Raw genomic sequence first — 13,365 nt, forward strand, 5'->3', positions numbered from 1 at the left:
CATGTAAACGACAACAAGCATTCAAAGAAATCAAGCAAATAACACTCACACAAGTGAATACACAAAAAGCGATAGAAATGATGAAAAAGACAAGTTGAGGCCACTTACTCGTGAATAGCTAAGCTGGATGTGTTGAAGAGTCCTAGATGTGTTGTGGGATGTCAAATATCCAAGATCGATGTGAATGAATGAGCTCTGATGCGTGAAATAAATAAGTTTGGTCTCATGACGCGCATGCCATAAATCTAGGAAAAAGCGACACTTGGAGGGAAACTTCTAAAACAACTTTTCATGTAACCTCTGGCTGCTAAAAATAGCTCCCTAAATCATGGGATGCCTTTTTCATGTTGCCTCTTGCTATTCCAGGAAGAGCAAGTCATGCATGCATGCAAGTCAAGTCTCCTTGGTCCTAGGTGGAACTGGTCAACCAGACTGCTCATGCATGTAGTTGCTCAACTGCTTGGGAAAAATGCGCATTTCTGGCTGGAGTTGGGTTGACTGCCTAGGAGGTTTGTGCAATTTCTAGGCAGAGCAACTGACTGTTGCCCAGATTTGTGTAAATCCTGGGCTGAACATCCCTGCTGGGGAAATTTGCACAAATCTTGCTGGGAGTGTTCGTTGGCATGATTACACAATCCTAGAGCCCAGTAGGCTACCAGAGAGGATTGTGCAATTTCTGGAGGGAAGGCGAGTTGCCCTCCAGAAATGCGCAATTTTCAAGGGGAACTTGCTCAGCCTGCAACTAGACCAAGTTCGGGTGAACAACCTGTGAGGGGAATGGATCAACTATGATCGACAGGCTGCCTTTGTGTGAGGAGAACACTTGAAGCTTGAGTACTTGACAAAGCAAGACAAAGTGCTGTGAAAGGTTGGTAGGGAGGCTCCAAAACAGACTAAGGAAAAATTTTGGAGGGTGGTTGTAGCCGCTACAACACTTGGCGACACACTGGTAGAACTCCAGCTCTCTGAATGGACCTTGTTCATGAAAAGCAAGTCTAACACCTTCGGAAGTATTGTTCAATTCTTAGCTCATCTTGGTTTCACACTAACTTGATTGTAAGATGTAGCATCTGCCAGACTCTTGGTCGATTGACACAGATTCCAAGTCAAGGCAATGCAATTTTTTCGATTGGGGTTGAGGGGTATATAAGTGCACAAGCAGTATAGTCGTCAGAGTCTTAGTTTCATCTATGGTGTTGCTCCACTGCCAGCAATCCTAGATAGTACCCCGGTGGAGTCACATAGGAACATAGGCATGGCTTTGCTGCCAGCAAGTCAGTACCCCGACGGAGTTACTTGCATCACCTCCTTGTGTAGGAAGCCTTTTTCTTCTTTTGCCTTATTCATTTTTCATTTTGAATTTTTTGACTTTCCATTTTTTTCATTTTTGTAACTGTGCATATAACTTATCAATTTAGAGGCGGAAGAGGGATCCCAACTTATTGAGAGCAGAAGAGGTTGTTCTAGAAGAGAAGTAGTTTATTGTATCTTTGACGTGCCTGTTAAGGTTTTCCCCATCACCTTACTCTACTTGACTGAGCTGACAAGGGTTAACCCAAAAAAAACCGACTAGAGAAGGTGACACTAGTTAACGCACAAGCGTTGTGTTCTCACCAAGGTTCACTTCAAACAATACATATTTTCCTTTGGCGTTTCATGGACTAAGAATAACAAGCTCATCATACAGAGGTAAGATGACAGATAACCAAGTAGTGATAGTTGTGCAAGCCCTCTTGTACTTTACCCAACTTGCTTCAAGAGTCATACATGGTTTCATGCAAAACTAACCTACAAACAAAACAAGTGAACTGACAAACAACAAAGAAAAGAAAGAGCAGAAGAAAAAGTGAAAGCGAAGCAAGAAAAAAAACAAGCATGCAAGCAAACAAATGAAAGCAAACACTACTACTCCTACACTAACGATGCATGGGCCTGACCACGTGAAGTGATACTTCTAATGCAGCCACCGACACATTGGTGGACCCATGATGGTGAAGGCTTGGTCCGCGAACAACCCGGTTGTGCAAACCAGCAAGCAAGAAAGATATAACAATGAAGACAACCACACTTCATTTTTCAAAGTGCTCACAGGACATAAGTGAGTGCATGTGCATGATGGGCAGTCCGTGGACTTATCATGGTGCTGTGTGACACTACGTGCAACTTTGAAGCACAAGCACACTCTTGACTGTGACATGCAAGCAAATGAAAGAAACAAAGTTAACTTGCATCGCACACAAGTTCTTGCAATGTAAGACTCCTCCAATGCATGAGCAATGGGATTGTAAATTTCAAGTGGAGGAAGTGTGAATTTCGAGATGGATCTTCAATGCATATAGATGAGTGATGAGGAGCCTTGGGTGATTGAACAATTTAATGATCAGAGGTGAGACTAACCCCAAGAGAGCAAGGACCTGACATAGCCATCAGCTCGGGCTGAAGTGCCTTGACAGTCTTGGGTGTCTCAACTTCATCATTAGGTAGATCATCATAAATGGTGGCTTTGAAAGATAAAATGCGATAGATTCATGATAGTGATTAAAAATGGAAACAATGGATCACGACCGCCATGATCAGTAAAATCAATGAATTCATCAGCATCCTCATGATCAGATAAATCAAACAAAGGGGTAGATGAACAACGAACAAACTCATCCTCTGTGTCTCCGGAAAAGACAGATGAAGGATCAAGTGGATTTTCAACGAATAGCTTATCCTCTTCATTGTCAAATGATGGACTAACATCCGATGATTCTTGCGAGTGATCAACAATGGGTCCATCCATGGATGAAGACACACATGCAAAATCATGCATGGCAGGTTCACCAAAGAGGTTAGGAAAGAACAGAGGGGGCTCGGATAGAAGGGAGTCATCCTTCGCCAAGTGTTGATGCTCAAGCTCCCACTCATACTCTTCATGAATGACAACACATTTTGGTTGCGAAACACCAACTCCGTCAATGGGTTGTTCCTCGCTCACAACAAGTGAAGAGTCTGGAATGGACGAACACAAGACAACATCATCCGAAGGAACACCCGAGTGCAAAGATGGAGGTCGTAGAAAATATTACATGTTGGAACTCAAAGGAATACAACCAAATCTGTGCGAAAATTGAGTGAAGTGATGTTGGGAGAATGTGAAAGATGAACAAGTGCATGAGCATGATCATTAACATCATTAGGTAGTGGTGGAGCTGTTGAATGAGAGGGAGGTGGATAGTCAATGGAGACAGTGAGCACATCCACATGAGAATGTGCAGCTCCATCAATGAAGAATGTTGAGCGAGGTTTGATCTCAAGCTTCTTCTTGGGACGGGAAGATTTCTTAAGGCAATACTTGAACTAGTCCCAAAGATAAGAAAATTTCATCTGGCTCCTCGAAGCTTGAAACTGCAAGTCACAGAAGCACTGCCAAAAATAAATAACCAATTCATGTAGAGCCTTCTGTTGTTGTAACAATTTTTGGTCAAGATGGTCTGGATCAAAATGATAGAAAGTGTCTTCAATAAGATCATAGGAGTGCTCAAATGAGTGCACGCTGTCAGCTGGTAGGTTGAGTAGCGAAAAAAATGGAGATTCGCGAAACATGTATGCAAGCAGAAAATAGGCCTATTAGTCAGAAAAGTCATCTTCCTCGTGAAGCATGGAAATAAATTCATGTAAGTACTCAGGCTAGGCCACTTCACCTTCACCATAAAGTGGACAAGAGATCGAAAAACTCCCTTGTGATGGAGACATCTTCACGATTTGAAAAACACCATGGGGGAAGAAGAGTGCAAAACTCCACGAAAGGTAAGCAGAGGTTCAAAACCAGATGAGAGGACACAACTTGTCATTAGGGCCTCCTTCTAGCGCTAGAAATGTTGATGGTGCTCGACTTGCCAACATGTCAAGGGGATCTCCTCGGTAAGAAGTCCCAATTAGACCTCAGACCGTTTGGTGTAGGAGTCCCAGCAGTGGGTCATAAGGTAATGCCTTGACCGCGATGTCGCATAGAGGCAAGTAAGATAACTCTGTCAGTAGCAAGGGTGTGGCCACTGCAGTGAGTCAAGGAAGGTGCATGAGAGGTTCTAACACAAAGGAGGGGGGGGATGAGTGCACCACTTGACAAATTGTATTAGTACTTAGCTGGGAATGGAACACACGAGTGAAGATGCATCACAAGCTAGAAAGCAGAGCAATTGACAATCCAAAGTTATGGTTAAACCAATTGCACATTTGCAACAAGATTCATATAATTGCATATGAATCAGTTCATACACAAATATGTAAGTTAAACAACATATATCATTAAGGCAACTGGAATAGTCCAACTACAATAACAACATATGCATGAAAATGTGCTGGCTCTTATTATATAAAGAAGTGTAAGTTCCAATCATACAATACATCCATGTAAACCTGCTAGCCCCATCAGTGGAATGTCACAGCCACATCTTCCTGCTCCTCCAAAGAGATGAACTAGCTCCGTGCAGTGGAAAATCCAAGGCACGTTACAATAATGTCCAAGCTCTTTCCAAGATAGTCATATCAAAAGCTTGGCTGACCAAAAGCCTGTATAATGAGTTATGAGGGACTATTTATATCAAAGGGTGGGATGACCCTTGACATTCCCCTTTGTGACCATTCAACTACCCTCATGACTCTTCACCTACTCTATGACTATTACATCCATTATTGACACTTGACTTACACTTGACATGACTCAAAGTTACAATGCACATGTACCCATGTGAACAATGGCTTGAACAAGCCAAAATAGACATCATTATGACTTAGAAAACTATAGAAGTCCGACTGCTCAACATCTTCATGATGGTCAACAGTAACATATTGATGCCAATATTGGTAGTCCTTGATAGTGTCTGTGTGTTCTGCTGTGACATTTGTCTGAAACCTAAACCTTGCCTCCATAGCATCTGGGTACACTGCTCGGGCTCCTCTATCCAACTCGTCTAAAAGCATGTGCATCATTGTCTTCAATTTGGTCGGACCAGCAACATACTTTCACATGATTTCTGCACTGATAAGCAAGTCTGGGCTGGTGGCAGTGCACACCAACTCATCGAAGTACGGGTCAAGCTCCAGTCGGACCTGCTTCTTTGTCTTCGCCTAGGTGAGAATCCCAAGTGATAGGATTGCATGTGTGTGCACCACAACATACATGCTCTTGAATACTCGTGCATGGAAAGCCTATATTCTAGTGATGAGTTGTGGTAGGTCCTCATAGTTCTGGATCTAACTCCGGATACGTGCTTGTAGCTCGACCGCATTGGCCCTCACCATCTTTGGTAAGTGAAGTGGGGCTCCCTTGTACTTCATCATCCATGCTTGCATGTTATCAACAACAACACGTATGTTCTTCAAGATGCGTGCTCTTCTTACACATCGTTTTTGCCATCCGTGGAGATGGACGACTACTTGGTGCATGGTACCAAACTTGGAGTACAATGATCGCATAACTATATCAAGGGACAATAATTCATCTAGTATTGCCTTCTTGAGTTCAACTCAAGTGAACATTGTCACCAATTATCCTCCTTGCTTGGCCACCTGTAGTTCCTTCACCATTCACTCATTCTCAACTATGAGGAAACGAACACTTGAGCTAGTGCCTTCGCCATACACTCTGGTTGCATCAGCCAAAGAAGATGGATGCTTGTGCACATCAGTCATGATCACTTGTTCTTCAACTTGTGCAGGGGATGTTTGGTCCTCCGAAGTCAGTACTCTATGAGACTGCACAACTCTATGATGAGATTCATCAAAGGAGATGTTATGCATCTCTCCTTCCGCCTGACCAACAAGGATCTCAGTGCCTTCTTGGTCATTTGAGACTTTCTCATCATCTGGATGCAATGAAGTGGGTGAGTTGACCTATTTGTGGTGAGGCATGAGGTCGGTGTTCTGTTTCAACTCCCGCTGCTCCATCTCTGCATCCAACTGTTCAAGCGCCTATTCTATCTCATGATAAAAGTCTTGCCCCTGCGATGGTTCACCATGTTCGCCTGATGCCATATGTTCAGATGAATCAACTACTTTTACGGGCGTTGCTTCTTCCATTTTCACATGATGCACCCCCTGTTGTATCTGATACTATTGCGCTTTCCTCTACTGTTGTCGCAACTCTTGTTCTTTCTGAAGTTGCTCCCTCAACTCATGCAACTCCTTCTCTGCTTCTTCCATTCTCTTCTTATCCCTCTGCCTTCACACGATTCGCTTGTCGCGCTGCTACCTTTTTCCCTAAATAGCCATAGTTGTTTGTTCTATGAGTGGATCTGCTCAAAACTTGCAGATTTGTTCCTCCTTCATGCGATCGACAATCTTCTTCTTCCCTTTGTCGTGCACAGGTATGCTTGGCTCTGTTGCCTCTGCTACTGCTGCTATTCCTGGTGCTCTCTGTGATGCTGCTTCATGTTGCTTCGCTAACCACTCCACAACAAATCCGACCTGTTCATTGGGTTTGGAGGAATTGTAGCTGTACCTCCATGAGTCTTCCTCGACCCAATGAAATTCCCCATGGCTCCAATTGAACTAAAATCTCGTGCAATGATCCTTCAGAATGTAATGTGGATCATACGGGTTGAAGCTTCAGATGTCAAACGAGTACTTCTTCATCTGTTCTTCTTTGACATCCAGCTAATTGATACTTTGGATCTCATATAACCCAATCCGCAATGGAAGAGCTGGCCAAAGTGCCTTCTTCTTCTGTTGCAGTCTAGTTGTCAATCTTGCCGAGATGTGATACGCTACTTCCTGCATGACAAGTACGTCCAAGGAAAACTTTGGTAGAACATGCAGAGGCTTCTCCGCATTGATCATTCAGATGAAAGTGCTAGACGGTGAGGCATACCAATTTGCAAGGCCTAATAATGCCTCCATTTCTTCCTCTGACATGTAGGGTGGGTCCTATTCAAATATCATCCTGTACACTGGGGTGACAAAATGGTCGGAAAACCATATGATTACTCATCTAAAGCTACATTTGGACAACAACTTGAAATACGTGTTCACAATAGTCTCTGCCGGTGACCATGCCCACTCCAAGCTCGAGAACTCATGTTGGGCACAGACTGCATTTAGGATATAGGCGAACATGTAAATCTCTACATGCATACCTTCGTGTGACTGTCGAGCCTTCGTGACTTGTTCCTTCAGCTGATGAGCCAGTATGTCAGACCAGTTGCAAGGTTTACCTTCTCTAGCCAGTTGGTCTAATGCGATTATCCAACTCTGAGGAAGGTTTCAGTGCTTCCTTGGCCACTCAGTCGACATGCGAATATGACCAAGTATTGGTATGCCTTCTTGAATATCTTTGTATTGTAGATCTAGTTGGGTGTCATACTAAAATGAGCTGGCTCCTTAACCCACTCCTTCAGAATGTCTCTGGAGTTAGCTCTGATGTTGGGCAAGCTGAATGGAGGAGTCGTGACAGTCACGGGCTCTGACATCTGATACATCTCATCAGAATCTCACGCCCAAAAGGTTGCAAGCTTCGTTCCACTGACACTACTCATGGTCATCATCTCGGTGTCAGTGTGAGAGACGATCCAATGAATCATGTCTATGCATGGGAGCGCAGGGTATCTGCATGCAATCCGGTACAAGCTAGACTTGTGAATGTTCATGTACACCTAACAGTCTTCAAGGTCTTCCCCAAAAGTGTCTGCGAATGTTTAATTAACCTCTTGCCACTTTAGTTTGATGTCCTTGTCCAGATACAACTTCATATCTTCATGGATCATTAGACTAGAGGACATCTGCTCAGCTGCTGCTCCATCTGCAACTCCATCAGTGTCCTGTGATCTTGTTCTCTTGGAAGCCATTGAGATAGATGAACACTTGAATGATCTGGAAACAAGAAACATGCATGGAAAGAAATAAGTTAGTGGAAACAAAACAAATTTTGGGAAGGACACAGCACATACCTCAGAAACTGATGAGCAAGTTGCTTACTGGGAGGCTGGGTGATTGGCTTCCAGAACTGCGCAAAAGGAAGTCTGGTCTATCTTAGAGGCAAGATTGGCTACTGGATCTGCGAAATGCGCAATCCAGTCAGGCTGTTGGCTGCTTGGATTGTGCAATGAGCAATTCTAGCTGGGAAGGACTACAGGCCCAGGGACATATTTGTGCAATTTCTTGGGCCAAGAAACCACTTCCCTCCAGAAATACTTCATCTAGTATTACCTTCTTCAGTTCAACTTGGGTGGACATTGTCACCAACTCTCCTCCTTGCTTGGCCACCTATAGTTCCTTCACCATTCACTCATTCTCAGCTATGAGGAAACGAATGAGCTAGTGGCTTCAGCATACACTTTGGTTGCATTAGCCAAAGTAGCTAGATGCTTGTGCACATCAATAAGGATCACTCATTCTTCAACTTGCGCAGGGGATGATTGGTCCTCCGGATTTGGTACTCTCTGAGACTGCACAACTCTGTGATGCGATTCATCAAAGGAGATGGTGTGCATCTCTACTTTCGGCTGACCACCAAGGATCTCAGTGCCTCCTTGGTCATTTGAGACTTGCTCATCATCTGGATGCAATGAAGCGAGTGAGTCAACCTCTTTGTAGTGAGGCATGAGGTTGGTATCATGTTCCAACTCTTGCTACTCCATGTCTGCATCCAACTGTTCAAGTGCCTGTTCTATCTCATGAACAAAGTCTTTCCCCCGCGATGGTTCACCCTGTTCGCATGATGCCAACTGGTGAGATGAATCAACTACTTGTACAGGCACTACTTCTTCCATTTGCACATGATGCACCCCCTGCTGTATCTGCTGCTGCTGTGCTTCCCTCTCCTGTTGGTGCAACTCTTGTTCTTTCTGGAGTTTCTCCCTCAGCTCATGCAACTCCTTCTCTTCTTGTTCCATTCTCTTCTTATCCCTCTGCCTTCACACGATTTGCTTGTCGTGATGCCACCTCTTTTCCTGAATAGCCATAGATGCTTGTTTTATGAGTGGATCTGCTTGAAAATTATAGCTTTGTTCCTCCTCCATGCGATTGACAATCTTCCTCTTCCCTTTGTCACGCACAGGTATGCTTGGCTCTGTTGCCTCTGCTGTTGCTGCTACTGCTGGTTCTCTCCATGATGCTGCTTCATGTTGCTTTGCTAACCACTCCATGGTGAAGCCAACCTGTTCATTGGGTCTGGAGGAACTGTAGCAATACCTCCATGAGTCTTCCTTGGCCCAATGAAATGCCCCATGGATCCAGTTGAACTGAACTCTCATGCAGTGATCCTTCACAATGCAATGTGGGTCATACGGGTTGAAGCTTCGGAGGTCAAATGGGTACTTCTTCATCTGTTTTGCTTCGACATCTTCTTGCTTGATACTCTGGATATCATATAACCCAATCCGCAATGGAAGAGTGGGCCAAGGTGCCTTCTTCTTCCGTTGCAGTCTAGCTGTCAATCCTGTCGAGATGTGATACACTACTTCCTGCATGACAAGTACGTCCAAGGAAAACTTTGGCAGAACATGCAGAGGCTTCTCCACACTTAAAATTCAGATGAAAGTGCCGGACGGTGAGGCATACCAATCTGCAAGGCCTAACAATGCCTCCATTACTTCCTCTAACATGCAGGGTTGATCCTATTCGAATATCATCCTATACATTGGGGTGACAAAATGGTCGGATAGTCGTATGATTACTCCTCTAAAGCTGCATTCGGACAACAACTTGAAATACGTGTTCACAACAGTCTCCGTTGGTGACGATGTCCACTCCAAGCCCGAGAACTCATGTCAGGCACAGACTACATCTAGGATATAGGCGGACATGTAAAACTCTACATGCATACCTTCGTGTGACTTTCGAGCCTTTGTGACTTGTTTCTTCAGCCGATGAGCCAGTATACCAGATCAATTGCATGATTTACCTTCTCTAGCCAGTTGGTCCAATGTGATCACCCAACTCTAAGGAAAGGTTTCAGTGCTTGCTTGGCCACTCAATCGACATGCTAATATGACCAAGTATTGGTACACCTTCCTCAATATCTTTGTCTTGTAGATCTGGTTGGGTGTCATCCTGAAGTGAGATGACTCCTTAACCCACTCCTTCAGAATGTCTCTGGAGTTAACTCTGTTGTTGGGAAAGCTGAATGGAGGAGTTATGATAGTCATAGGCTCTGACATATGATATATCTCATCATAATCTTGTGCCCAAAAGGTCGCAAGCTTCCTCCCACTGACACTACTCACGTCATCGTCTCGGGGTCAGTGTGAGAGATGATCCTGTGAATAATGGAAACGCGGGGTATCTGCATGCTATCTAGTACAAGCCAGACTTGTGAATGTTCACGTACACTTGATGGTCTTCGAGGTTGTTCCCCAAAAGCTATTGTGAATGTTTCATTAACCTCTTTCCACTTCAGTTTGATGTCCTTGTCCAGATACAACTTCGTATCTGTGTAGATCGGTAGACTAGAGGACATCTGCTCAACTGCTGCTCTAGCTGCAACTCCATCAGTGTCCTGTGATCCTGTTTTATTGGAAGCCATTGAGACAGATGAACACATGAAATATCTAGAAACCAACAACATGCATGGCAAGAAATAAGTTAGTGGAAACAAAGCAAATCCGTGGAAGGACACAACACATACCTGGGAAATTGATGAGAAAGATTGCGTAATTTTTACTTGGAGGCTGGGTGATTGGCTGCCAAAACTATGCAAAAGGCAGTCTGGGCTATCTGGGAGGTAGGACTGGCTGCTGGATCTATGAAATGCGTAATCTAGTCAGGCTACTGGCTGCTGGGATTGCACAATGTGCAATTCCACCTGGGAAGGACTGCAGGTCGAGGGATAGATTTGCGCAACTTCTTGGGCCAAGAAGCCACTGTCCTCCAAAAATGCACAAAACAGTCCTAAAGGCTAGTGATGGGCAGGAATGCGCATTTCTGGAGAGGAAGGTGGGCCTTCCTTCCCCAAATTATGCATTGCAGCCTTGGTGAAAGCAGAGTTCAGTCCAAGGTTGGTCCGACTCATCGACGGGTAACTGAAAGCAAATAAGATAATGAATGCATGGCGACACTAAGTGATAGCAGAAGTGATTGACAGTGCATGCAAAACATGAATGAAATATTTAGCGAATATATCAACATGCATGTGGGTGAGGCAGTTCACTGGTTAGGCGAACGTCTGTGCAAAATAGTTTCATGAATGCGACAACAATGAGATAGCAATGAAAACTGAAACAAATCTAGGAAAAGCTAGTATACATGTAAACGACAACAAGCATTCAAATAAATCAAGCAAACAACACTCACACAAGCGAATACACAAAAAATGACAGAAATGATGAAAAAGACAAGTTGAGGCCACTTACCCATGAATAGATGAGCTGGATCTATCGAAGAGTCCTAGATGTGCTATGAGATGTCAGAGCTCCAAGATCGATGTGAATGAATGAGCTCTGATGCATCAAATAAACAATTTTTGTCTCATGACGCGCATGCCACAAATCTAGGAAAAAGCGACACTTGGAGGGAAACTTCTAAAACAACTTTGGATGTAACCTCTTGCTGCTAGAAATAGATCCCTGAATCATGGGATGCATTTTGCATATTTCCTCTTGCTATTCCAGGAAAAGAAAGTTATGCATGCATGCAAGTCAAGTCTCCTTGGTCCCGGGTGGAACTGGTCAACCAGATTACTCATCCATGCAGTTTCTCAACTGCTTGGGAAAAATCTACATTTCTGGCTGGGAGATGGGCTGGCTTCCTAGGAGGTTTGTGCAATTTTTGGGCAAAGTAGCTGACTGCTGCCTAGATTTGTGCAAATCCTGGGTTGAACAACCCTGCTGGGGAAATTTGCAAAAATCTTGCTAAGAGTGTTGGCTAGCACGATTGCGCAATCCTGGAGCCCAGTAGGCTGCCAAAGAGGATTGTGTAATTTCTAGAGGAAAGGTTGGTTTCCCTCCAAAAATGTGCAATTTTCAAGGGGAAGCTGCTCAGCTTGCAGCTGGACCAAGTTTGGGTGAACAGCTTGTGAGAAGAATGGATCAACTGTGATTGATAGGCTGCCTTTGTGTGAGGAGAAAACTTGAGGCTTGAGTACTTGACAAAGTAAGACAAAGTGTTGTGAAATGTTGGTAGGGAGGCTCCAAAATAGACTAAGGAAAAATTTTGGAGGGTGGTTATAGCCACTACAATAGATCCTTGATAAGATGTCCCTTCATAGTTTTTTCCTTCTTACTGAGATAATCCTTCACTTTGTAATTCTCTTAAGTTGCTTCATCTCAGAAGTCATCAATAACTTCTATTTGGCATAGATGAAGACATAAATATTGATGATCGGCCTACTCCCTATGAATCTATGTTTCTTCTAGTATAATATCTATCGATACAAGTCCTCTTGTCACAAGATTCACTTTGTTCTTTCAATCTTATCATCTACTGCAAAAGCCTAGGAAACCTTCACCATGTACCTACAACCCTCACTAGGAGGTCATGGAAGAACAATTACAACCAAGAAAGGAATACAAATACAAGAGACTAACTACTAGTGAAATCAACAACATTAATAATAATCAAATAAGAGAGATATAAAATACTTATCTTTGAGAAGAATTGTTAGGTCCCTCTTGATATTTGTCCTTCTTGCACCCATCTGCAACTTTATTCATATCATCATCATCATGTCATTCCTTCCTTGCAAGAGCTATGGTTTCTATTTTTAGCATAAATGTCTAATCTCTAGATTTTGTCCATAAACCCTAGGGATTTCTTATCCAAGCCTTGTTTCTTGCTAGGGCTTACAAACTCTAGATATGCATTCCAAACCCTAGATTATGTTATCCTTGTCATTGATCAACCAATGATCATCCTCAACCAAGTTGCTTGACTTCTTCAAAAGCATTGTAGCAACAATAATTGTTCTTACAATGTGCAAGGAATAAACTTCATCATTCAAGGCTAAACATCATCTTCAGTACCCAAACACCCATAGCAATAAATGAAAAACTTCAATCGAATATGTCTTCAATAATTTTCTTCCATGCAAATTATTTTCTCAATAGATCCTTTAATTTATAATCTTGAAGCGAGACTCAACCTCTTTTACACTATAAGAAATATTCCTTCAAGGGCATACTTAGTGATAATGACACCTTATTTATTTAACAAAGTCCATGGAAACAAGTGTTGTTAATTATTTGCCATTTTTGTAGCCTTAATATCTTCAAACATTTAGACTATGTTTTATTGCTTTGATCAATAATCTGATTTGAGATATTGGCATGGCTTCTTACAATAAATCAAGATATGTCATACCATACTTTTCTTCATTCAACTCTTTATACACCATTCCAGTTATAGTAGATGCATGCATAACCATCCTCAATATTTTTATATAATGAATCT

At 43.1% G+C, this 13,365-nt stretch overlaps 1 protein-coding gene across 1 annotated transcript in view; it reads left to right on the top strand.

Moving 5' to 3' along the window:
• The window catches only part of LOC149167703 (uncharacterized), a 54,976-nt gene extending 44,020 nt beyond the window's left edge, over positions 1-10,956 (top strand). The window contains exon 3 of the mRNA XM_089430566.1: positions 10,649-10,956. Within this exon, the coding sequence (XP_089286692.1) occupies positions 10,649-10,956 (308 nt within the window). The remainder of the gene's footprint in view (positions 1-10,648) is intronic.
• The last annotated feature ends 2,409 nt before the right edge of the window (positions 10,957-13,365 follow it).

This window comes from Pinus tabuliformis, chromosome 5_1 (genome assembly GCF_031772625.1).
Source record: "Pinus tabuliformis cultivar Carrire ecotype Pingquan chromosome 5_1, CPIR1, whole genome shotgun sequence".
Classification (NCBI taxonomy): Eukaryota; Viridiplantae; Streptophyta; class Pinopsida; order Pinales; family Pinaceae; genus Pinus; species Pinus tabuliformis.